Below are 25,353 nucleotides of genomic sequence, written 5' to 3'. Positions count from 1 at the left end.
TGGGCCTCTCATTCCCACTTATCCACTGGGAAGGAGGGAGCCTGGGCAGAATTGCCTAAGACTTTATCCACTTGGATACTTTTTATTACTACTACTACTATTATTATTGTTATTCTTATTCTTATTATTATTATTGTTATTATTATTATTATTATTTTACTACTACTACTATTATTACTATTATTATTACTACTATTATTATTTCTTCTATTTGAATGTAACATAATTATGATATTATTATCATTATCATTATTAGCATGATGATAATTAGCATTATCACCATTACCATCACTACAATTTTAATTATTTTTACTATTATTTCTAGTATTCCTATTTATTAGTATTCCTATTGATGCTATTAGAGAAATCATCATCATTATCAGCGTTATCATGATTTTAAATAATCTTCATCACTCTGGAGAGGGGGGACCGTGCCCGGGGCTGCGGTGGGGGGGTCCCGGCCCCAGCGAGGAGCGGGGGGGAAGGATGGGAGTGGGGGGCGTGGGGGCGAGCAGCGGGTGAGTAGGGGGTGAGTAGAGGATGAGCAGGGGGATGCAGGGGGTGAGGAGGGGATGTTCATGGGGGACGCAGGGGATGAGTAGGGGATGAGCAGGGGATGAGTAGGGGGATGCAGGGGGTGAGCAGGGGATGTTCATGGGGGATGCAGGGGGTGAGTAGGGGATGTTCATGGGGGATGCAGGGGATGAGTAGGGGATGAGCAGGGGATGAGTAGGGGGATGCAGGGGGTGAGCAGGGGGTGAATAGGGGGATGCAGGGGGTGAGCAGGGGATGAGTAGGGGGATGCAGGGGGTGAGGAGGGGATGTTCATGGGGGATGCAGGGGATGAGTAGGGGATGAGCAGGGGATGAGTAGGGGGATGCAGGGGGTGAGCAGGGGGTGAGTAGGGGGATGCAGGGGGTGAGGAGGGGATGTTCATGGGGGACGCAGGGGATGAGTAGGGGATGAGCAGGGGATGAGCAGGGGGATGCAGGCAGGGGATGCGCACAGGAGGCGCGGGGATGCGGTGGGATGTGCGCAGGATGTGCGCAGGGACGCAGCTGGATGTGCGCAGGATGTGCGCGGGATGTGCGCGGGGATGCAGCGGGGTGAGCGCGGATGCGGAGGGGACGCGGGGGGATGCGCGCGGGGGTGCGGCGGGACGAGCGCGGAGATCCAGCGCGACGTGCGCGGGATGTGCGCGGGGATGCGGCGCGACGTGCGCGGGATGTGCGCGGGGATGCGGCGCGACGTGCGCGGGATGAGCGCGGAGATCCAGCGCGACGTGCGCGCCGTGTGCGCGGGGATAGAGCGGGACGTGCGCGGGATGTGCGCGGGCTGCGCTCGGGCGGTGCCCGGCCCCGATCCCCCCGCCCCGCGCCCGCGGTACTCGCCTGGCGCAGCATCCCCGGCCCGGTCCCGGGGGGCCGCGGCGAGCCGGGGCGGGGAGGAGGCGGCGGAGGCGGCGGAGCCCCCCCGGCCCTCCTGGATCCCTCGCAGAGGCGGCGGCCGCGGGACCAAGGTCACCCCGCAGCGACCGCAGCTCCCAGGAGGCGGCGAAATCCCGGGAAAAGGCCCGGGGGGAGCGGGGGAGGAGTGAGGGGTCCGCTCCAGACCCCTCCGAGCCGCCTTCCGCCAGCATTTTCCTCTCCTTCCCCGCCGGAGCTGGGATGTCCCATCCCAAGGAATGACAGCGCAGTTTTTGAGAATCCGGCGCACGCAGACGCGGATCTATTTCGGGATTAAAAAAAAAAAAAAAAAAGCAGCAGGAGGAGAAATAAATGTCTGCCGGTCGAGTTTAAAGCGCTGCGTGTTCCTTGCAGGGCTGCAGCCCCTGCGTGTGCCACTGCACATCTCCGGGACCACCTTCCAGGACCTCCGCGGTCATGAGTGGGTTTGATGCTCACTCCCTCTCAGGAAGTGGTGGGATAATCATTCCCATTTAACGGCCGGGAAACTTGGCACAGCACACATTAAGTGATTTGCTGACAGGCACACAAGAAAATTGCGCTAGTCAAGCGTTCTCCCAATTATGCCATCCTTGGAACTGCATAATTTCCCTGCGTGATTCCGAACACGGCTCAGACTCCCCGGGCAGAGTGCGCGGCTCGAACCCCGCCTGTGTCCCCTCCGCGGGGCTCCTCGGGCACGGAGCCGGGCACAACGCGCAGGTATAGCCCGGGGGGCACCCGAGAGGTCTGGGGAGGCGGAGGGATGCTCGGCTGCACAAACCCCCGCTCCAAATTCCCCGAGCTCCGCTGCACCTCCGCGCCCGCAGGGTTCCGCAGCCCAGTGGAAATTCCCCAGCGGTGCCGGAGCCGGGGCCGGCAAAAGATCCCTGGAGGCAGCCGGGGCTGGGGCGCTGGAGCCGGGGAGCGTCCCGGCCCCCGGAGGGATCCTGGGGAGCGGGGAACCGGGGGAGAGAGGCTCTGAGGAGAGGGGAATTGGGGGAGAGAGGCTCTGAGGAGAGGGGAATTGGGGGAGAGAGGCTCTGGGGAGAGGGGAATTGGGGGAGAGGGGGTCTGGGGAGCGGGGAATTGGGGGAGAGGGGGTCTGGTGGGGAATTGGGGGAGAGGGGCTCTGGGGAGCGGGGAATTGGGGGAGAGGGGCTCTGGGGAGCGGGGAATTGGGGGAGAGGGGGTCTGGGGAGCGGGGAATTGGGGGAGAGGGGGTCTGGGGAGAGGGGAATTGGGGGAGAGGGGGTCTGGTGGGGAACCGGGGGGAGAGGGGGTCTGGGGAGAGGGGAACCGGGGGAGAGGGGGTCTGGGGAGAGGGGAATTGGAGGAGAGGGGGTCTGGGGAGAGGGGAATTGGGGGAGAGGGGGTCTGGGGAGAGGGGAATTGGGGGAGAGAGGCTCTGGGGAGAGGGGAATTGGGGGAGAGGGGGTCTGGTGGGGAACCGGGGGAGAGGGGGTCTGGGGAGCGGGGAACCGGGGGAGAGGGGGTCTGGTGGGGAACCGGGGGGAGAGGGGGTCTGGGGAGCGGGGAATTGGGGGAGAGGGGGTCTGGGGAGCGGGGAATTGGGGGAGAGGGGCTCTGGGGAGCGGGGAATTGGGGGAGAGGGGGTCTGGGGAGCGGGGAATTGGGGGAGAGGGGGTCTGGGGAGCGGGGAATTGGGGGAGAGGGGCTCTGGGGAGCGGGGAATTGGGGGAGAGGGGGTCTGGGGAGCGGGAAATTTGGGGAGAGGGGCTCTGGGGAGCGGGGAATTGGGGGAGAGGGGGTCTGGGGAGAGGGAAATTTGGGGAGAGGGGGTCTGGGGAGCGGGGAATTGGGGGAGAGAGGCTCTGGGGAGAGGGGAATTGGGGGAGAGGGGGTCTGGGGAGCGGGGAATTGGGGGAGAGGGGCTCTGGGGAGCGGGGAATTGGGGGCGCAGGGATGGGGCCCCTCGCCCTCCCTCCCCGCGCGCTTCTCCAGGCTCCCCTGCCCTCATTCCTGCCCAGCCTCCTAATCTGCGCCAAGTGGGACTGCCGATGAGGGCTGCGATAAATTTAGAAAGAAATCTTTGTGCGGGTCAGAGGAAAAGCCCGGCGGGCGTGGAGGCGGCGCTCGGCGCTCCCCGGGCTCGCTCCCCGCCGGTCCCGCTCGCACAGCCGGGGCAGCCACGGGGCTCCGGGCTGGGCCAGACTCTGCTGCGGCTTGTGAGCCAAGGATGCCTGCGTTGGAAAGAAAGATTTTAAAGTAATTTAGTGGGAAAGGAGCGGGAGGAGGCAGCGCTGCCCCGGCGCTTGACATTTCAGCCAGAGCCTCTTAAAGAGCAAGTTCGCCTTCCCCAGGATTTGTTTATAAGCAGGAGCAGGGACAGCGGTGGCTCCTAATTCCTCTCTCAGGCTCCTGCCTGCCCTGCCTGCTCCCTCCCCATCGCTTTGCTTAATCTCTTAAATTGTTTAAAAAAAACAACAATAAAACTGTGGCATTAGCGGGGCGAAATCCCCCGTGAAATCACCAGCACAGCCCCACGTCCCTCTCTAAAATCTCAATGTTTCAAACCGTTTTATCATTTGCTGGTAAATTATATTGTACCAGCGCGAGGAAAGGAAAAGAATTTTCTGAATGTATTTCCTTTAATAAGCTATTAAGACCTTGTACTGCTAATTAAACTATTAATTAGGGGTATTATCATTCCTAAACACGTTAGCATGTTGCCAAAGCAGCAATAAGCCTCTGGGGCAGGCAGGAGATAAGGAAAGAAGGAAGATGCAAACATGAAGATTAAAAAAAATATGAAGAAAATAAATAAAAAGAACCAGAAATAGCAAATAAATAACTAAGAGTCAGAAAGGTGACGTATTCTTAATTTATAGGAATAAAAAGTAACTTGGGAACCAATTTCCTATGTGCCCTTGGGGCATCTGTGTCTTACACAGGACAAAAAGAGACAGGACATTTCAGACCTTTGTTTTTCTGCAGTCAGAGCAGTAGAACCAGAAATGGAACCCATCTTCCCCAACACCAGAAGTTGCCATTAGAAAATGAACAGAAAAACTATTCAAAAATGGTGGCGTTTTCCTTCTCCAGAAGAAAAACACAACAAATTTTCACCAGGAAGATTTAACTCCAAGGAATTTCTGCATCTGACTCCACGCTGACCCACAAACAGCACCCCTGGCTCATCCATCCTCACCTTTTTTAAGCTGAAAAAGAAAGTTTCCAGCCTCACAGCACTTGGGATGCTCTTTGCACGCTGTGAAGGTGTTTCCTCCTGCCCTGTGGCTCCTTCAGGAATGAGGAGGAGTCTGGGGACAGCTCTGCACCACCCCGAGGTGCTGCTCCCACAGCCTGGGACTTTGGGACCTCAGTCCTGGCCCCCATCCCAGGGTTGGCCGCACGTTAAAATGTTTTCAGACCCCAATTCCTCAGCATTTGCCTCCCACAGTTGATCTCAAGGGATGGATAATCTCATTTACGTCTGTTACTACAAATCAAAACCAGCAGCAAATTAAATGGATCTGAAGGCCAAGATTAAAGGCTCCAAACACACGGGAAGTGCCTGTGATGCAAAGAGCTGTAAATAGAATTTGTTTTTTTTTTAAAGAGGATGATTGAAAAGCCCTACAGAGATGCTGCTCTTTTACCTGGAAAGCAAAGACAGGATTATGGAAGTTTTAAGGCTGGAAAAGACCTCTAAGATAAAGTCCAGCACTGATCCAGCACTGCCAGGTCCACCACCATGGTTGGAAAAGCAGGAAAAAAATCAAGATGAGCTTGATCATCACCCATTTCCAGCTGTGGGAAAAGCCTTTGTGGCCAGCTGATGGTGGCTGAGGTTTGGGCTGGCTCAAAGCTGCTGCTCCGAGGGGCTGTGTTGTTGTCAAGGCGGGACGGGGATGAAGAAGATTCAGCAGGCTGTGAGAGTAAAAACTCCGTTTATTCAAAATACACTGCTCTTTTATACAGAGCTCCGCAAGGGCCAAATCCATTGGTTCTGGAGTGAAAACAACTCACTCCATTGGTGCACAGTGCTTGACGCACAGTGATAGAACTTAACGATAAACAAAGTGAAAAACAAGAGAGATAAAGAATTATTTACATTCTTTCCCAGGCTTTTTGCTTGGGTAGAAACTCTCGTTTCTCTCTTGGACTGAATCTGAGTCCCACATGGCTGAGCCCAGCTGGTTCCCCGGCTGGGATTCCAGAGAAGTCCTGGCCCCACCGGTGCTTCTCCAGCTTCTTCTGCATCAGCCCCTGAGGTGGGGCCCAGGATGTCACCAGAGCCCTCCCGAATTCCCTGGTCAGACCAAAAATCCCGCGTGGCCTTGCAGGGGATGGAGCAGCAAAACTGAGGGAGCTCCCACAGAGAAAAAGAACTGCGGGATGTGACACCGAGCAAGCAGATGGGAAAGGGATGGAAGGAAGCCCCGCTGGAAAGGCCACGGGATGCTCCCCGTTGCTGGAATTCGAGCTCCAAGCCCCGCTGTTGGCATCGTCCTCCCGGAATTCCGTGCGCCGAGCCCGGGGCTGGATCGCAGCGCCCAGGACGCGGTTTTTGGGAGCAGCAGCCGCCGGAGCGGAGCGCGGCCGGCAGAGCGCAGCACCGCGGCGCGGATGCGGCGATCCCGAGCGCCTCTCCTCGCTCCCACCTCCCGCCAGCGACGGCAAACACAACAATTCTGCTTTTCCCCATCGCAGGAGCCGCTCTTGGCCTGGAAGTGCCGGTGCTCTCACCTGCTTTGACTGGGGGAGGATGAAGCGTCCAACCGAGGGGTGCGGCTGAGAGAAATGAATTAAAATTTGTTTTCCGGCAAGAACTTGGCTTCAGCAATGCACCTTCAACTCGCGGTAGAATTTTGAGGTAGTTCAGACAGGAAGGTGCCCCCTCACTTCTGGGAAAAATCTTTGAAGGATCTGGGGGCTGCTTGGGCAGGATGGAGAATGGACACAGACATGGCATCCAGTGGAAGTGCTGCATTTCTATTTCTATTTCTATTTCTATTTCTATTTCTATTTCTATTTCTATTTCTATTTCTATTTCTATTTCTATTTCTATTTCTATTTCTATTTCTATTTCTATTTCTATTTCTATTTCTATTTCTTTTCTATTTCTATTTCTATTTCTATTTATTTCTATTTCTATTTCTATTTCTATTTCTATTTCTATTTCTATTTCTATTTCTATTTCTATTTCTATTTCTATTTCTATTTCTATATTTTTATATTTCTATTTCTATTTTCCCAGCCTTTCCCAGACGTTCCTAGTCATTTCCAGCCTTTCCCAGCCTTTCCCAGCCTTTTCCAGCTTTTCCCAGCCTTTTCCAGCTTTTTTTCCCAGCCTTTTCTGCTGGCTCAGCACCGGCCCTGCTCCCGGCGTTTTCCCCAGTCTGGCTTTGGAGGAACCTTTGTTTTGCCAGAGCCTTTGGCTGTGACCTCCTTGTCCCCGCCTGGCTGCAGGACAGACCCTGAGCTGTGAGGAGCCCACCTGAGTTCGGATTCCACCTGCAGCTCCTCGTGCTGATGAGATCAAGGGCTGCCAGGAGAAAAGCTGGCCCCAGCTCGCTGTCCCACCTCGCAGGCTCATCAAGCCTTCCCTGGGACAGTCATTTGCTTTTCCCGCAGCTCTTCCCCTCGCTGCCGGAGGTCAGGCTGCCCCAAACCCCGAGCCAGGGGCTGGGCAGTGCCCCCCGTGCCAGGAGCAGCAGCAGGGAGGGTCGGGCACCGCAGAGGGGAAGGGAACCAGGGGAGATCCCCGCTCCCAAAGCTCCTGCCGCGGAGCATCTCCACAAGAGAAGGCGCCAAAAGCTTCCCTGTGCCCCAGTGAATTTCTGGGGCAGGGATTGTTGCTGGTTATGGCAGAGTGAGGGAGCCCGCAGAGAATCCCAGGACCTCTGAGGCTGGAAAATCCCCCCAGGATCTGGATCCCCACCTTGTCCCCAGCCCTGAGCGCTGAGTGCCACGTCCGGTGCCACCTCCAGGGATGGGCATCCAAACCCCCCTGGGCAGCCCCTTCCATGGAGAAATTCCTGCTGATGCCCACCCTGCCCCTCCCCTGGCGCAGCTTCCCTGCTGCCAGGTCAAACCCCAGCCCTGCACATCACTCTTTTATTTTTCCAGGAATTAACTGCGTGTCTTAAACATCAAAAAGAAAAAAACAAAACCCAAATCAAACAAACGAGGTGTAACAGCCTGCTGCACGTCACTCATCCTGCAGACGTTTTTTGGGAGAGGAATGTGCTCGGAGCAAGCCAGAGCCTTTAGTCATGGGATTTCTGCTGGGAAAGAACCTCTCCGTGAGGCGTTGTCCTCCCATCCTGCTGGCAGCAGCCAGAGCCACGCATCCCGCGGGGATGAACACGCTGCTGTTCCAAGGACACAACTGAGAAACCGGTTTTTAGTACTTAATTATTTTTCTTTTTCAACCGGGATTATTTACAGTGAGATCTGGGAGAAGCAATTCACACCAAAGCAAACAGCCTGGAATATTTTAATTGTGTTAAAGCGAGTCTTGCACCCACAAAAAACAGCCCCAGGTGGTGATGGGTGCTGCTGTCGTTGCTTTGAGTGCTGTACCAGAAAAAAACCCCTTCCCCTCAGTGTTCAGCACCGAGAGAAGCCTGGGATGAATTCACTCGTGAGAGGGTGGATCAGCTTCAAGGGCCAATTTTGGGCTTATTTGGGGTGTGGAGGTCGCTGCTGGTGCTCGTGGTGAGCCACCAGCCCTCCTGGGCTGGCACCAGCAGCACGGGGCTGGCACAATCGGGGCTTGGCTCCCTAAAAATGTGCTTGGGATGGGCAACAAGCCTGGCCCGGGTCCCTGGCGCCCAGCGAGCTGCCAGGAGCTCGAGGTGGCCCCAGCAGCGCTTCCCTGGGGAGCAGGAGCAGCACGGAGAGCTCAGAGTGCTCCTGTTGCTGCTCCTGGCCTTGGAACTTCCCACTCTGAACTTCCCATGGCCCACGGCTCCCTCTGGGAGCCCTTTGGCCCCTCTCCTGCCCAAATTCCTGCCCCAGGTGCCAGAGGGAGAGTGCCCCAGCCCCAGGGACCCACAGAGCCCCACAGCCCTGCCCAGCCTTCTCCATCTCACTCAAGGGATAAATTGCTGGCTCTGCCTGTCACAGCCCCCAGCCCCTGGCAGGGGGAGGCTGGGGAAGGTTTTTTCCCTCCAAAAAAACCTTCAGGACACAGTCCTGGTAGGATTCAAAGAGAAAGAAGTTGACATTTCAGCCAATTCCACGTGGAAAGTTTTACACACAGCTTCAGCAGATTCTGCTGGAGTAGGAAACAGTAGAGGAGCCCTAAAGACAGGAAGGGGTTAAATGCCTGATGGTCTCAGAAGAGGAAGAAATCCTGCACTTAAACGTAAAGATGAGATTATAAACAACTCTGTTAACCAAAACTATCTGAAACCTGAGAGGCTTTTGTCACTGCAATCCCAATTTAAGTACTGTAGTCAGCCTAACATATTGCTACCAGAAATCTGGGCTGCTTGGAGTCAAACTGCCTCTGCCTAAAAGCTGGGGAGGGCGAAGGGCACGGGCATTTGTCCTGATGTTCTTCTGACAACAAAGGCAGAGAACAGCTGCAAAAAAAGTGTCCTGTGTGGTCAGCAGGAGGAGGAGGAGGAGGAGGAGGAGGAGGAGCTGCTCTTTGGCAGCTCTGGCCCTCCACGTGCTTTAGGCTGATTTTGGAGTCCTTCACAGAGACGAGAATAACGATAGCGGAGGCAGCACTTCCCCGGCGGTGCAGAGCCCGGCCGTGCCCGGTCACATCGCGGTGTCGGCGGGGCTGCGCTGCCGGCCCGGCCGGCCGCTCTGCGAGCCCGTCCCGTTCTCCTGCGCGGCCCCGTTCAGGCTGGGCGGGCTGGGCGGGCTGGGCTTCTCCTGCAGCTCCGCTGGCTCCTGCGAGGGCGACATCAGCATGGTGTTGCCCTGGCTGCCGCTCTCCGTGTAGTAGGGGTCTTCAGCCTGGCGGGGACACAAGGGACAGAGTCACGCAGGGGAAGGGGCTGGGCTGGGGGCAGGGGCTGCCCACCGTGCCCAGGCAGGAGCGACAAACAGCCACAGGGCAGGGCACTGCTGCCAAGGAGGGGAGCAGAGCGCCTGAAGCCATGCAGAACAAGAAACCACCCAGGAAGTGCAGCTTTTCCTGCAGCGCCTGCAAGAGAAGCGTCAGGTTTTGTTGTTTTCTCCTAAGCAGGTTTTGGAGCCGGCCTTGCCTCGGGACAGAAGCTCTGCCGGCCGCTTCGGCCAAGGAAAAGTCACCATCGAATGGAAATGATGGAAATGGTCTCTTTTTTTCCTTCCCTTGCCCGGTGAAGTGCAGAGCTGGCTGCCAGGTGTGACAGAAGTGCAGAACTGCAGCGCTGCAGGGCTGGGCGCTGCTGTTGCTGTGAGGAGCAGGTGCCCCAAGAGAATTCCCCGGGTGTCCTGCAGCCCTGGAACTGCCAATCCCAGGTGGCAATTCCCAGCTGGAATTTCCTCAGCAGCATCCAGCACTGGACTTCACTCAGTGTCTCTGCCGTGGGTGGGCTGGACACGCCTCACCTGCAGCTGGGGCTGGCACTGCCAGGGTTCCCATGGCACACGGTGCCACTGCTGCCAGCACCAGGGGCACGGAGGCAGTGTCCCTGCCTCTGCCACAGGCATTTCCCAGCTCTGGGGACATCCTTCCTGGCCGGGAAATGCCCCGTGGCCTCCCAGGACACCGCTGCCCACGCTGGGCACGGATGGGGAAATTGTGGCCCGGCCTCACTTTACACAGAGGCACATCCCCAAAAGTCACCGGAGGGGAGGAGTCCTCAGGGTCAGCCTGCCTGGAAGGGGGAGAATGGAAATAGGAAATTTCTGCCTCTTTCTTTCTTGATATGTTTTATTACCATGGCCGGTGGGGAGAAATTGCCTTTATTACAGCACGGGTACAGACACGGGACTCACACAAGGAATGGGAATTAAAGGGCGCCGCTTTTAATGAGAGACTCATGAGGTTTCAGGGGCTCTGGAGGGGTCTTGCTGGATGAGCTCTTACTGCTGAGCAAAAAGAAGTGTTTGTTAGACCTGGCAGGGAAGGGGGCGGTGCTGCTGCAGGAGCTGATTTTGGGAGACGAGAGAGTTCCCCCTCCCCCTGTGCAATGCCCCTGCCCTGCCCGGGCTGTCCCCCGGCCTGGGGACACAGCGGGGTGAGTACAGAGCCACAGGGGTGGGGATGCCCCTGGGGTCCCCCCTGGGCTGCCGGGCTCCTCTCTACCTGCGGCTCTGCCACCTGTAAGCACTGACCAGCCTCTGTCCCGCGGGGCTCCAGCTGCGCCGCCTCATCAGGAAATATCCAGCCAGCCCCAGGAACGCCAGCAGCAGCCCAGATGTCACCAGGGCGATCAGGGTCTTCTGAGAAGGGTCCCGCTGGCTCCTCGCACCCTCCTTTTTAAGGGATTCTATTCCAAACTGGAAAAAAAAAAAACCACACCAAAGGGAGCTGGGAGCGGGACAAACAGGAAACTTTTGCATCTGCTGCACAGGCTTCAAACAATGCTGCTCGCCACCTCCTTGGGAAGCCGCACGTCAGCAGAGCTGGGCTCTGCTGCCCCAGCCCTGCCCCAGCCCTGGAGCCCCCACAGGCTCCTTCCCGGCCTGGAGCCTCCCGTGGCACAGGGAATTTTGTCCTCTGGAGCACAAGGTTCAGAGCACCCGGCTGAGGTCTGCCTGAGCTCTGCTGTTTGCACCCCGAGACACAGCTGGGGCTGGGGCAGCCTCAGGGGAGTGCTGGGGGAGGAATTCCCTCATGCCAGCCTGGTCCTTTGGAGAAGCCCAGTGCCAATTGCATCCTGAGAGTTCTGCTTCTCTCCTTCTGCCTCTCTTGTGCTGCATCACAGAATTCCAGGCTGCTTTGGGTTGGATGGGACCTTAAAATTCCTCCAGTGCCGCCCCTGCCATGGGCAGGGACACTCCCCCCGCCCCAGAGTGCCCCAAGCCCTGTCCAGCCTGGCCCTGGACACTTTGGGGGTCTCTGCACTCATCAGGCACCCCCAAACTGGCAGGTCCACACCTCAGCGTGTCCCCCAGCTCAGCTGACCGTCCCAAGCTCTCATCCCTCCAGCCACCTGGCCAGGCAATTTCTGCAGCCAAATTTGCTTAGGGGATTTACCTTTTCCCAGTGAGACTTCTGGAGCGTGTTCAGCAGTTTGTCAGGATCTGCGAGGTTGGAAGCAGGAGAGCACATCACACAGGTTACACACATGAAATGTGTTCTGCACAGAGGTTACACACATGAAATGTGTTCTGCACAGAGGTTACACATGTGAAATGTGTTCTTCACACGCATGAAATGTGTTCATCACACAGGTTACACACATGAAATGTGTTCATCACAGAGGTTACACACATGAAATGTGTTCTGCACACAGGTTACACACATGAAATGTGTTATTCACACACGTTAGACACATAAAATGTGTTCTGCACACAGGTTACACACATGAAATGTGTTCTTCACACACGAAATGTGTTCTGCACACACGTTACACACATGAAATGTGTTCTGCACACACGTTACACATTCCAGACACGGATCACACACTCTGCAGCTCAGGGCACACCAAAGAGCCTGCAGGACCCCAGCAGAATTGCAGAGTTTCTCCTCCCAGGATCTGCCCCACAAGAACCCCTGTCCCACTGCCCACTCCGTTGTCTGGGGATGCTCTGCACTGACCTTCCTCTCCTCTGAGGATGAGGAGCAAACAGCCCCTGTCCAGGCTGGATGGAGTGAGCTGGATCTCGCAGGGGGACTCCACGGTGTGGGTTCTATTTTCACATAGTGCTTGCCATAAATCCGATCCCTTCCTCTGCAAAAAGTGCTCCTGCCAAATTTTCAGAAAGAAAAGCCATTAATCCAAGTAAACGGAGCAATTCTCTGCCTTGGCCACGCTGGTGGAGGTGTTGTGCTTTCCCATTTGGATTTTGGTGGCCTGCAAAGCTGAGCTGGGTGTCAAACCCTCTCCTCCCACTCCAGCACTGCCCAGACCCCCAGCACCTTGGAGGTGGAGGTGCTCATTTCTTAATGAAAATAGATTATATGGAAGTGTTATTAGCAACTCCTGAAAATGGCATTGAAACAGAGCTAAATTTAGGCTCTGAATCGCATGGCAAGTCTCCCCAGTTTTTGGGCTGGAACAACTGAAGAGCCCTATTGTTTCAGAGTCCCAGGCAGGGGCTGGGAAAGGAGGGAAATAACAAAGAAGCATTGAGCCTTCCTGTTTAGGAAATGTCTTCAATGTTTTTGCTAGGTTGCTGATCAAAGGCTAGGTAAAAAACCACATTTCTCACATTTTAGAGCTGGACTGGCTCTGGTGGGGGTGGGAGGGGGGGAAGAGGAAGAGGAGTGAGGAGCTGCAGCCTTTGTGGGCCAGTTTCTGGATCAGACAGGATGGGTTTCTCCTCGGGACTATTCTCAGCCACAGCCAGGCTCGCAGACGGAGCCCAGCTTTGCCACAACCCTGCTCAGCCTCCCTGACCCCTCCTGTGCCCACCCCAGAGACAGAGAGCTCCTCGGAGCCCTGCCCTGGGCTGGATCCCACCCCCTGTCCTGCCAAGGGCTCAGTGCCCTCCTCCCTCTGCCCGGAGCTGCCCCAGGACCATCCTCGGGTCCCTCCGTCCTCTGAAATGCAAAAACACAGAAACTCCTCCACGGGAGAACAACAAACAAATCGTTTTCAGCTGTTTCTATAGAGCTTGGCTCAGGGGGGAGGAAGGCCGGGATGGAACAAGAGACCCAAGTGTGTATTTTCCTTTCTGTGCTGTGGAAAGAACTCATCGGAGTGTCAGAGTTTCCCTTTGCAATTAGCGGCGCCGGTGCCAGCTGATTGCTCATTTGCCTCGGGAAAGGCCAGCGGGACAGAGGGACAGAGGGACAGAGGGACAGAGGGACTGCTCTTATCTGGTTCCTGTATCAGCTGCAGCCCCTGGTCCCACCCCGGGGTGCTGAGGGGAGGCTCTGCTGTGGGGTGGGAGCCTCCAGAAAGCCCCGCAGGGAGCTGGGGGTGCTGGGGGGTTCCACAAGGAGGAAGGGCTGGGCTGTGCTGCTGTGGGATGCTCTGATGTGCCCTGGCATCCATTCACACACCCAACCCGTGCCCAGCCGGGGCAGAGCCCACTGCATGGCAGCTGAGAGGGAACCACGGGCACCAGCAGGGGTTTCCCTCTGGGTCGCTGCTCCCTGTGAGCAGGAGCCAGCCTAAATGAGTTTAATCACTTGTGTGCAGCAGCACGGCACAACGACAACATTAAATCGTATATTTTACATAGATCTCGCACCCGGGGCATTGCTGGCTCACAAGACCCAGCAGCATCCACCCTTGGGGCAGGCTGTGCCTCCAGTGGGAGGTCAGAGAGGTTTCTTGCTCCCTCCCCAGCAGAACCCCCTCTGCTGCTACAAACGCCCCATTCGTGGTGCACAAGGCCAAGGCTGGTGACAGAGAGCCTGGGATTCCCTCAGGAGATGCTGGGGACGCTGAGCAGCTCCTTGCAATGCCCTGTTTTCTTTCCTAGGCCACTTGGCAAGACAAAAAAAAGGCACTTTTGTTTCTAACAGGGGAGAGGAAGAAGAAGAACAAAGGCAGCTTCCTGTTGGACACGGTGGGAGATGCTTTGGAAGCTGAACTGACCAGAGGAAAAAGGCAAAAGGAGGATGTGTGCAGCCAGGAGGTCTCACTTCCCCTGGAACTGCTGGGATCTCTTTGGGATCCATCCCTTAGGGATCCATCCCTTTGTGATCCAATCCTTTGGGATCTACTCATTTGGGATCCATCTCTTTGGGATCCATCCCTTGGAGATCCATCCCTTTGGGATCCACAACTTTGGGATCCATTGTGTTAGGATCCATCCCTTTGGGAACCACCCCTTTGGGATCCATCCCTTCGGGATCAACTCCTTTGGGATCTATCTCTTTGGGATCCATCCCTTTGGGATCCATCCCTTTGGGATCCACCCTTTTGGGTTTCATCCCTTTGGGATCCTCCTGGCACTGTCCCCTCCTGCAGCAACCCCAGGGGGAACTGCTGGGAGCCCCCCACCCCAAGGAGCCCCCGGGGACACTCGGGGACACTCAGGGACATGCAGGGACACTCAGGGACGCTCAGAAACATGCAGGGATGCTCAGGGACATGCAGGGACAATCAGGAACATGCAGGGATGCGCAGGGATGCTCAGGGACACTCGGGGACACTCAGGGACATGCAGGGACACTCGGGGACACTCAGGGACATGCAGGGACATATGGGGACACTCAGGGACATGCAGGGATGCTCAGGGACACTCAGGGACACTCAGGGACATGCAGGGACATACGGGGACACTCGAGGACACTCAGGGACACTCAGGGACATGCAGGGATGCTCAGGGACATGCAGGGATGCTCAGGGACACTCAGGGACACTCAGGGACACTCAGGGACATGCAGGGACATACGGGGACACTCGGGGACACTCAGGGACACTCCTCAAGGACACTCACGCAGGTGCTGGACTCGTTGAGCTGCAGGCAGAGGGTCCCGCTGTCCCCCTCCTGCCCGGGGCGCCGGTGGCAGTCGATGGCAGGGACGGGCGGCTGGCAGGGAGAGCACACGGGGGTGTCAGTGCCCTGCTGGGCCGGGGGCTGCCCAGCCTCCCCTGGCACCCCTCCTCACCTGGGCGCTGGTGGCCCGCGGGGCGGTGGTGGCTGGCACAGTGGGGCGCTCCGGGGTGGCCGCAGGGCTGGGGGGAGCGGGGGTGTCCGCCCCGTCCTGGGGCTGTGTCGGGGGGCTCAGGCTCCCGGGGACCCCTGAGCTCCCTGGCGGCCCCAGGGAGGGGCCCGGCAGCGCTGTGGGGGCCGGGCTGGGCTGGGGGCTCGTCCTCAGCTGCCCCAGGAGCCGCGGCGACGTCGGGCTGGCGGCACCTCCAGCTACGCAGAGAGAAGGGCACAGAGAGGCTGAACCCCGAAAACTCAGCGTGGGCATTGCCCTGTCAGCCAGCAGCAGGAGCCATTGGCTCTCTGAGGAACCCTCGTTAGCCCTGGTTCTGCTGCCTAATTGCACTAATTGCACAGTCGGGGGCACAGCGGGCTCATTTCCGGGCCACCAGGGCAAAGGTGCCATTGCCACCCCGCCCCTGGCATTGCCACCAGCTCCTCCTTGGCCCCAAGGAGGCTCTGACCCCAAAGAGCAGCAGGGAAAGGCTCCCTGCATCCTCCCATCCCTTCAGAGCCCTCCAGAGCCTGAGCTGGGCCTCCCATCATGGAATCCCACACTGGTTTGGGTTGAAGGGACCTTAAAAATCCCACCCAGTGCCACCCCTGCCATGGCAGGGACACCTCCCACTGTCCCAGGTGCTCCCAGCCCTGTCCAGCCTGGCCTTGGGCACTGCTGGGGATCCAGGGCCCCCCACCCTCCCAGGGAACAATTCCTAATTCCCAATATCTAATGTAAACCTCCCTCCTCCAGCCTAAATCCATTCCCCCTCATCCTCTCTCCCAAAGGGACTCTCACAGGTGCCTCTTCCCACATGTGTGGAGAGATGAACATTACTGAGCTCTTTGTTTTGAGCAGGACGGGGCTGAGCTGCCTGGATTGGGCATTTTTTTGGATGGAATTAAAGCTTTTGACCATACTCAGCCTCTATTTTCGAGAGCACAAACCACGCCTTAAGGAGCCCATACAGTTAATAAATCTAATTATGGACCCGGAAAACTCCAGGAGTGACAGAGGGAAGAGGGGGAGAGGTTACCAGAGGTGGGCCTGGTGCTGCTGGTGTCCCCCGGCGCTGTGCTGGCAGCGGTGGCACTGCTGGCTGTCCCTGTGCTGCTGTCCCTCGCTGCCAGGGCCGTGCCCGCCGGGCTGGGGGTGGCCGTGGTGCTCCCAGCAGTGCAGCCTGAGGGAACAGGGAACTCTCAGGGGCTGCTGAACCCCCAGCCCAGCCCTGAGCCCCTGGGGGAAAGCAGGAAAGCTTGAGCTGCTCTCCCAGATTGGCTTCTTCTGGTCCCAAAATGGCAGGGGGCACATCTGGGAGAGGCTCAGGGGTGAAACTTTTTGCCTGGGTGAGCAGCAGAGGCTGGTGCAGCCCTTGCAGGGGCTGCAGGGCTCAGAGGAGAAGGACAGGCTCTGCCCTCACTCCACCCCGTCCTCAGCTCGCTGGTGGATGCACAAAGCTCTGCACAAAGCTGGATTTCAGAGCAGTTTGGGTTTATAATCCTGGGAGGAAAGAATCAGGACTTGGAAGAGATCACTTGTGTGCCTCAGGATAGATAAGTTGGATTTACAGTTGCAGGCACAATCTCAAAGTAAATAGAAACATTCCCACTGGCTCGGGATCAGCCCTGACTCATGAGCGAAAACATCTTTGGAGGTAAAGCAGAATGTTTGGAGAGTGGTTTGCTGTTCAAACTTAAAGTTTATATATTGCTTCCTGCTGCCTTGCAGAGATCACACTTCCAGCTTTTCCTTCTGAAATGAGCTGTGCGAGTCAATGAAAATGCATTTCCCCCCATTCCTTAACTCCTCTCTCCCTAAGATCTGTTCCCACTTTTAACAAACAGCTCCAGTCTCTACCCCAGGGCTCTTGGTGTTTAAGATTCTTATCCAGGCACTAAGGAGAAAATCATACAGAATGTGTTGTTTCATTTGTAGCTCTGCCCAGGGGAACCCCAGCTCCAAGAAAAGTTACTTCATCCTCCCAAACCACCCTGAGAGATGGAGCAGCTCTGGCAGGTCCTGAGCAGGATCTGCTGCCAGGGAAACAGCGCCGGGCACTGGGCATGGGCCTGGCAGGAGCTGCTCTTGGCTGGGTCAGCTCCACAGGGCTGCAGAGTTTGGGAAGAGCAAAGCCCGAGGCCACCGGGGCTGGTTTTGGCCGTGGGTGGCAGGGGCAGAGCTGGGCTGCAGGGGAAATGTGGGGCTCAGACTGGTCCTGGGGGGCTGCCCATCCTGATCCATCCCATCCTGTCCATCCTATCCATCCCATATCCATCCCATATCCCATCCCATCCCATCCCATCCCATCCCACCCCATCCTACAGCTGCTCTGGGGGCCCTGCTGAGGTGCAGGTGTCTGGAACTGGAATTTGGGTTCTGGCACAGCTTTGAGTTCAGGGGGAGAAGTTCCCTCTTCTCCAGGACAACTCAGTTCCAGCTGGTTAAGTCCCCGAGTTTTCCTGCTGACTTTTAACACATGAAAAGCAGGAGGCAGCACCGTGTGCCCAGAGTAAGGAGCAGCCCAGAGGCAGAGCCAGGCCTTAGGCAGGGCCAGGATTTAGCAGAGCCAGGCTTTAGCAGAACCAGGCTTTAGCAGAACCAGGATTTAGGAGAGCCAAGATTTAGCAAAACCAGGATTTAGGCAGAACCAGGATTTAACAGAGACAGGATTTAGCAAAACCAGGATTTAGCAGAACCAGGATTTAGGCAGAGCCAGGCTTTAGCAGAACCAGGCTTTAGCAGAACCAGGATTTAGCAGAACCAGGATTTAGGCAGAGCCAGGCTTTAGCAGAACCAGGCTTTAGCAGAACCAGGATTTAGCAGAACCAGGATTTAGCAGAGCCAGGATTTAGCAGAGCCAGGATTTAGCAGAGCCAGGCTTTAGCAGAACCAGGATTTAGCAGAACCAGGCTTTAGCAGAACCAGGCTTTAGCAGAACCAGGCTTTAGCAGAACCAGGATTTAGCAGAGCCAGGATTTAGCAGAGCCAGGCTTTAGCAGAGCCAGGTTTAGGCAGAGCTCAGCTCTGTGGCCACCAGCAGGACACTTCACATCACCAGAACAAAGCCTGGCCCTGACCTCCGCAGGTGCCTCACCCAGCACCTCTGAGCTCCTCCAGATGTTTGCAGAGCACCCGAGCTGCTCCTGATCAAAGCCTTTTCAGCACTGAATTTTGGAGTGGAGGCCTGGCTGTTGCTCAGTGTGATCTGGGAGAGGAGCTGGCACTTTGGATTTCTTCTCCTTGCCTTTCTTGGAGCATGTGCAGCAGCTTTCCCACAAAACATGGATGAGGGTTTTTTTAAAGTCTCTGGGCTCGTGAGATAAATAATGATCCAGATGTGGGCTGGATAATCCACGTGGTGCTCAGCTAAAGAGGGTTATTTATTGCACCATACATTTTTAATGGCTTTATTAAACTTTGTCAGTTTGTTAGGATTGAGGGTTTAGAGTTTAAGCCAAGCTATTTATTAACCTGGGAGAAATCTTCACCTGGCAATGCAAGCATGTGCAGGAGCAAAACCATGCAGAATTGGGAAAGAAAATTGCACTTCCCAGCAGCCATCGTGTTCACACCCCTAGGTTTTAAAAAGTAAATGACTTCTTAAAGGTATTCTAATAATGGGGCTTAGGAAGGATCTTAGATTGAATAAAGAAAAGACAACAATATAGATGTTAAACTTGCCCCAAGACTCATCCCTGAGCACTTTGCCAGGGCCACAGAAAAGCTCTGTGGTGGCAAAGGTTCAGGAGAGAGGAGGGGAGTTTCCACCACTGGATCCCAATCCTGCACCCACAGCAAACAGGACCCGGGGAGGGGAATCCCGCTGGGAATCTGCAGGACCTGCTCTCCTGGGCTGCTCCTGCCTCAGTCTCCTGCCTCAGCCCGGGCACAGCTCCTGCTCAGAGGAGCTCTGGAGCTCTGGGATGCAGGAGGGGAGCTCTGGAGCTCTGGGATGCAGAAGAGGAGCTCTGGAGCTCTGGGATGCAGGAGAGGAGCTCTGGGATGCAGGAGGGCAGCTCCGGAGCTCTGGGATGCAGGAGAGGAGCTCTGGGATGCAGGAGGGGAGCTCTGGAGCTCTGGGATGCAGGAGAGGAGCTCTGGGATGCAGGAGGGCAGCTCTGGAGCTCTGGGATGCAGGAGGGGAGCTCTGGAATGCAGGAGAGGAGCTCTGGGATGCAGGAGAGGAGCTCTGGGATGCAGGAGAGGAGCTCTGGGATGCAGGAGGGGAGCTCTGGGATGCAGGAGAGGAGCTCTGGAGCTCTGGGATGCAGGAGGGCAGCTCTGGAGCTCTGGGATGCAGGAGAGGAGCTCTGGGATGCAGGAGAGGAGCTCTGGGATGCAGGAGAGGAGCTCTGGGATGCAGGAGAGGAGCTCTGGGATGCAGGAGAGGAGCTCTGGAGCTCTGGGATGCAGGAGGGGAGCTCTGGGATGCAGGAGAGGAGCTCTGGGATGCAGGAGAGGAGCTCTGGGATGCAGGAGAGGAGCTCTGGGATGCAGGAGAGGAGCTCTGGAGCTCTGGGATGCAGGAGGGGAGCTCTGGGATGCAGGAGAGGAGCTCTGGAGCTCTGGGATGCAGGAGGGCAGCTCTGGAGCTCTGGGATGCAGGAGAGGAGCTCTGGGATGCAGGAGAGGAGCTCTGGGATGCAGGAGAGGAGCTCTGGGATGCAGGAGAGGAGCTCTGGGATGCAGGAGAGGAGCTCTGGAGCTCTGGGATGCAGGAGGGGAGCTCTGGGATGCAGGAGAGGAGCTCTGGGATGCAGGAGAGGAGCTCTGGGATGCAGGAGAGGAGCTCTGGGATGCAGGAGAGGAGCTCTGGAGCTCTGGGATGCAGGAGGGGAGCTCTGGGATGCAGGAGAGGAGCTCTGGAGCTCTGGGATGCAGGAGGGCAGCTCTGGAGCTCTGGGATGCAGGAGAGGAGCTCTGGGATGCAGGAGGGGAGCTCTGGGATGCAGGAGGGCAGCTCTGGAGCTCTGGGATGCAGGAGAGGAGCTCTGGGATGCAGGAGGGGAGCTCTGGGATGCAGGAGGGCAGCTCTGGGATGCAGGAGGGGAGCTCTGGAGCTCTGGGATGCAGGAGAGGAGCTCTGGGATGCAGGAGGGCAGCTCTGGAGCTCTGGGATGCAGGAGGGCAGCTCCGGAGCTCTGGGCTGGGGGATGCCGAGCCCTGGGGCCGGAGCCAGCCCCGGCTCCCCCAGCAGCCCCTCCAAGGACTCCAGCCGGCATTACTCACGCCTTTCCAGCTCCACAGCTCTCAGCCATGTGGCAGGAATTCAAGCGGGTGGAGGCCCTCTTCCCTCTGGAAATATCTGATAAAATCCCTTCCCTCCCCCTTTTCCTTCGCCCAGACAGGATGTGGGTGTGGGGCCGGGGCCGGGGGGCTGGGGGAGCCCCCCGAGCTGCCCCACCAAAGCCAGCTGCTGCTCCCTGGCCTTCTTTGGGACTGGGGCCTCTTGGGCAGCCCAGCGCCTTCCCGGGGCTGAGATTTCTCCTGGCTGGAGCAGCAGCCTCTAAAGGATGTTAAACCCGAGCAGCTGGAAGTTTTAAAGTCTCTTTTCCCATTCCTGATATTCAGAACTTTCATAAGTGCTGCAAAAGGAGTGGAGGAAAGAAAGAATGTGTGAAAATGGCAAGAGAAGAGATTTTTCTAAAAATCAAGTTCGGCAGAGATGAATGAAAAACATATAAAAAGCAAAGATGAAAGGTGAAGTGAAAGAAATAAAGTGTTTTTATTAGGTACAAATACAAATACAATCCATCCTGCCTTTTCCATGTTCACTCTGAGACAGGCACAGGACAGCTCTGCATGTGCTTTCTCCATCCCCAGCTTGATCCAGCTTTCTCCATCCCCAGCTTTCCAGCACAAGCTGCTCACAGCATCCTCCCAGGGGCTTGGGAGGGTCTGGGAACTGCAGCCCACTCTGGCTGGCTGCAAACCCTTCCCTGAAACTCGGCAAGAGCCCCAAAGAACCAGGCAGAGGCCCCAAGGAGCATTTCCAGGGATTTGAGTTGGGTTTCCCGGGGGATTTTCTCCCGTGGGGTTGGAGCAGGCTGCTCCTGGCTCTGCAGCCCAGACCCCAAGCTCATGAGAGCAGGTCCTGCCCGCAGATTCCCAGTGGGATTCTGTTTGCTGTGGGTGCAGGATTGGGATCCAGTGGTGGAAACTCCCCTCCTCTCTCCTGAACCTTTGCCACCACAGAGCTTTTCTGTGGCCCTGGCAAAGTGCTCAGGGATGAGTCTTGGGGCAAGTTTAACATTTATATTGCTGCCTTTTCTTTATTCAATCTGAGATCCTTCCTAAGCCCCATTATTAGAATACCTTTAAGAAGTCATTTACTTTTTAAAACCTAGGTGTGTGAACACGATGGCTGCTGGGAAGTGCAATTTTCTTTCCCATCTCACCCAAAGTCGCCCCTCCCCACATCTGCAGGACTCCTGCCGTGTCCCAGTGTGGCACAAAGGGATTTTTCCTATGGAACTCGTGCCTTTGGCTGGAGCTGTCCTGGGAGCAGGAGGAGCTCCCACCCTCAGCAGCGCTGCCAGCAGCAACTTCAGCCCCAAGCCAGAGCTGGGACTTCCACGGGAGTTGCACAACTGGAGGGTTTGATGGATCCTCTGGGACTCCCCACGCAGCTGAGGAACCAGCAGAGCCCCGAGGATGATTGTTCCCAGCAGCTCCACTGAGAAGAACCAACCTTCCCCCTCCAGCTTGCAGGCAGGGATGTCCTGCAGGAGGGATGCCCGTGGGCTGTGCAAGCACGTTTTGCATCCAGCATTAAAGCCCCGGCTGCCCAGTGCTTTGTCTGTCCAAAATCCGAGCTTTTTGTCACTTTTCCACCACTTTTGTTCTGCACAAAGAGCTAGAGGTTTGGAATTGGAGGTTTGAAGCTCGAGGTTTGCCTCACACCTTTGTCTCACACCCTCCGCACACTCCACACAGCCCTGAATGTCATTTTTATCAAATAAAATTGGGATTTTTTTCAGTTCCTTTAAAAATAACACAGACTGGAGGCTCAGCCAGCAGCTCAGGTGAGCAATTTACCTGGGCAGCCAGGGGAACATGAAAGGAGCTCTGTGAAACAGGAGAACAAAACCCAGCGAATTGCTGCAATAGCTCTCTTCACTCACATTTCTGTGAGTAAGAAAAAATTACATTTGAGGAGACACCCGCAGGCTCCTGGCTCCTGTCCCAGCACACCAGGCAACACACAGAGTGCTGCTTCACTTTTTCAGTCCTTTTTTATTACCTCATGGCTGTTGAGTTTGGGACCAAAAGTGATAATATTCCCCTAAAATATAACCCTTTAAAAAGCAGCACCTAGAGGAAATCTCGGTGCTGCTATTCATTGCTCCATATGATGAATATTTGAAGAGCTGCGATAGGGGATTTTAATATTTATGGCGACTCATTTGATTTCCAGCGACCGTTTGGTTCCAGCCACAAAACAAAAGCGTGGCTGGTTCAGCCCGGCGCGGGCTGGGACACAGCTGCTGCTCTGTGGCTGCACCCTGCCTGCTGCTCTCCCATCCCCTGGGTTATCTGGGGGTTTGCAGGAGTCTCCATCCCCACTGCTGCCCCGCTCAGAGCAGCAGGGAGGTTTTTGGGTGGCCCAGAATCCCAAACTCCTGGAGGAGAAGCATCTTCCCCCCGGCTGCTGCTCCCAGGAGCTGCCCCAGGGCCGGTCCCTGCTGTGAGCGGGCTTTGGGGCGTCAGTACTCACCAGCCAGCTCCAGCAGGCAGGCGATGCACAGGAACCTCCACTTCATGGCTGTGGGGATTGCCAGAAGCCCAAAAACCTTCCCTGCCCCGGAGCAGCGGGTCCGGCCGGGCCAGCGCCGGCTCCTCACTCCCGCAGCAGCTCTGAGCTCATGCAGCTTGGTTGGAGTTCAAGAAGCCTTTGAGATCACTCACTTGTGGGGTGGGTTTCTACTTCAGGGGTTGTGCTTGTGGCTCAGGACTGCGAGGTGGAGTTTCTCCGCTTTGATTTCCCAGTTTTATATAGTTCATGGCAACCTCACTATCACTTAGGTAATTTTCTCCTCCCCGCTTTCCTGCCAGCAGCTTCAAAACAAACAAAAGATCAGCCCTCTCCCCAGCAAAGGATCCCAAAGGCTCGCTGGGATTAACTCTTTCCTGAGAGCTGCTGCTTTCCTGTCCAAGGGAGGGCAGGGACGCAGCCTGGTGCAGCTGGATGCGGGAACTGAAGCTGGATGTGGGAGCTGCAGCAGGATGCAGTTGCTGCAGCTGGATGCAGGAACTGAAGCTGGATGTGGGAGCTGCAGCAGGATGCAGTTGCTGCAGCTGGATGCAGGAACTGCAGTTGGATTCAGGAACTGCAGCTGGATGCAGGAGCTGCATCCCGAGCAGGGATGTGGGGAAACCCAGGTGCAGCCCAGCGAGCCCCTGGCGTGGTCCTGGCACTGTGAAAAACAGGGCAATGCTGGAAATGGCTTCAGAATCAGAAATTTTCTCAGCAAATTAAGCAAGGAACTCAGGGATGTGAAATCATCGCTGAGCTGAGGAGAAGAAACTCCATTAGCTCCGCTAAATTGACTCCAGCCAAGGAGATGGCTCAGGGAGGTCTGGGGCAGAGGAAAACCCAGAGGCGAGAGATTCTGTGTTAAACCCGGAGCAGGAGCGGGATGGGAGAGCAGGAACCACCCCGAGCTCCTCAGGAAAGCTTTGTGGGAGCCCTGGGAGCAGCTCAGAGCTCTGGCTGCACTTTTATTGCCAGGCTCAGCCCCAGCCAGTGGGAAACTTGGCTCTGGCTCCTCAGTGCCTGCGGACACACGTGGGAGCAGCTCAGGAAGGGCAGGAGGAGGGATGCTCTGTGTCCTCACCTGGGGTGTCCATCCCTGCAGGGTTCCAGGCCAGCCTGGATGGGATTTGGAGCAGCTGGGATAGGGGAAAGTGTTCCTGCCCATGGCAGGGGGTGGAATGAGAGGATCCTTAATATCCCTTCCAACCCAAACCTGTCTGGGAGTCAAATAGCCTTTGGGTATAAAAAAATAAAAGATGAACACTTGGGAAACTCAACTCCAGTTCAGCATTAATTCCATCTTTTCTTTTACAGCTGGGTGACGAGGTGACTGAAGGAGTCATTGGGAACAGGAAATTGAAAAATGAGGTGGACAGGAAAGAAAGCTCTGGAAAGAAGGATGAGGAAGCTCTTACTCAATGTGTTTTCTTTTCCTGGATGCTCCTGTAACACTTCTACAGTCACAGAATCACAGAAACTGCTCTGGGTTTTAAGGGACCTAAAAACTCATTGCAAGCCCCTGCCCTGGGCAGGAATGGCCATCATTTGGCTTCAGCCAGAAAAGGATTAAAAAACACAAAAGAAAGAACAGGATGGTGTTACCTACAAAGAAACCCTCAAACGGTATTTCCACATTTATTGTAGGACAAAATTCCAGTAGCTTTTGCTTTTAGCATAGTACAGGATTTGGATGAGAGGATGTTTAAATGTCCCTTCCAACTCAAAGCCTTCTCTGATTCTGTGTCAGGAAAATGTTTCTTGGAAGGAAACATCTGTAGCTCAGCAAAGGGCTCCAACATCTATATAAAGATTTCTGTTATGTTCAGTAATCTATTACTGGCTGACAGAGACACACAGCTCTACGAAAGGCCAAAATATCCAGGTAAAATATGGTCTAAAACATGAGTGTGGGCACAGCCCTGCTGACTCCAGCACCTCCCACCAAGAATTTTCCCTTTTTTCCCCTTTTTCCTCCCTCAAACACGACGCACGCATTGGGAAGCGCCTGACTCAGTGTGTAACCAGGTTTTACATTGCATAGCAGCCCAGAAAATGAATTCAGAGACGAGATGTGAAAGGCAGAGCGAGACAAGATTCTTATTTAAATAACAGATATGTTTTTGTCCATGAAAGTGAGAATTTGGGTTGAATAGCATGACTGAAAATCAAAGTGCTAGAGGCACAGAGTGGCTGGGGTTGGAAAGGACATGAAAGACATCTCATTGCACCCTGCTGGGGACAGGGACACTTTCCACAGCCCAGGCTGCTCCTGGATGAAAGGAACCAAGGGGATCATCCAGCTTTGGCTGCTGGGTTTGTGTCACCTTTAAAACCAGCCCAGAAATAGAGAGCTGGACTAAAATAGGCCGTGGCCGGGTCTGGCAGACACCGTGCACGGGGAGCTCGTGGGTTTGTGCTCCAGTGGGAGCTGGTTTGGGCTGGAACGACATTCCCTGTGTCAG

The 25,353-nt window shown here is 55.9% G+C and overlaps 2 protein-coding genes across 7 annotated transcripts; one reads left to right on the top strand and one right to left on the bottom strand.

Annotated features, from left to right (window-relative positions):
* Positions 1-874: 874 nt before the first annotated feature.
* Positions 875-8,821, top strand: LOC146765242 (uncharacterized). 3 transcript variants are annotated; one of them, XM_085561100.1, is made up of 3 exons: positions 875-1,887; positions 1,990-2,168; positions 3,437-8,821. In XM_085561100.1, the coding sequence occupies exon 1, from the start codon at positions 974-976 to the stop codon at positions 1,595-1,597; it is 624 nt and encodes a 207-aa protein (XP_085417226.1). In that variant the 5' UTR covers positions 875-973; the 3' UTR covers positions 1,598-1,887; positions 1,990-2,168; positions 3,437-8,821. The 3 variants fall into 3 exon arrangements, with proteins under 3 accessions (XP_085417226.1, XP_085417225.1, XP_085417224.1); XM_085561099.1 differs by having other exon boundaries at positions 875-2,168; positions 4,404-8,821; XM_085561098.1 differs by having other exon boundaries at positions 875-2,168.
* Positions 8,617-23,217, bottom strand: CD34 (CD34 molecule). Of its 4 annotated transcripts, none has more exons than XM_021535981.3 (8): positions 22,853-23,216; positions 16,172-16,315; positions 15,097-15,350; positions 14,925-15,017; positions 12,127-12,274; positions 11,563-11,609; positions 10,698-10,862; positions 8,617-9,389 (listed from the first exon to the last, which is right to left on the bottom strand). In XM_021535981.3, exons 1-8 carry the CDS (start codon positions 22,896-22,898, stop codon positions 9,189-9,191), a joined length of 1,098 nt encoding a protein of 365 aa, XP_021391656.2. In that variant the 5' UTR covers positions 22,899-23,216; the 3' UTR covers positions 8,617-9,188. The 4 variants fall into 4 exon arrangements, 3 of the variants coding, with proteins under 3 accessions (XP_021391656.2, XP_085417215.1, XP_085417214.1); XM_085561089.1 differs by lacking the exon at positions 8,617-9,389 and adding an exon at positions 10,276-10,448 and having other exon boundaries at positions 22,853-23,217; XM_085561088.1 differs by lacking the exon at positions 8,617-9,389 and adding an exon at positions 10,276-10,451.
* Between the last annotated feature and the right edge of the window lie 2,136 nt (positions 23,218-25,353).

Source organism: Lonchura striata, chromosome 26, assembly GCF_050655825.1.
Source record: "Lonchura striata isolate lonStrDom1 chromosome 26, ASM5065582v1, whole genome shotgun sequence".
Classification (NCBI taxonomy): Eukaryota; Metazoa; Chordata; class Aves; order Passeriformes; family Estrildidae; genus Lonchura; species Lonchura striata.
Note: the sequence above shows the minus strand (reverse complement) of the source record. Positions and strands in the feature narration are given on the sequence as shown.

Bases quoted from the DNA above. Each gene is read 5' to 3' on its own strand.
- CD34 (XM_021535981.3), bottom strand. From the start codon at position 22,898: ATGAAGTGGAGGTTCCTGTGCATCGCCTGCCTGCTGGAGCTGGCTG. The intron at 15,351-16,171 runs GTAACCTCTCCC...CTCTCTGCGTAG, and splicing joins CAGCACCAGGCCCACCTCTG to CTGGAGGTGCCGCCAGCCCG. The intron at 12,275-14,924 runs GTGAGTGTCCTT...AAAATTTGGCAG, and splicing joins TCAACGAGTCCAGCACCTGC to GAGCACTTTTTGCAGAGGAA.
- LOC146765242 (XM_085561100.1), top strand. From the start codon at position 974: ATGAGCAGGGGGATGCAGGCAGGGGATGCGCACAGGAGGCGCGGGGAT.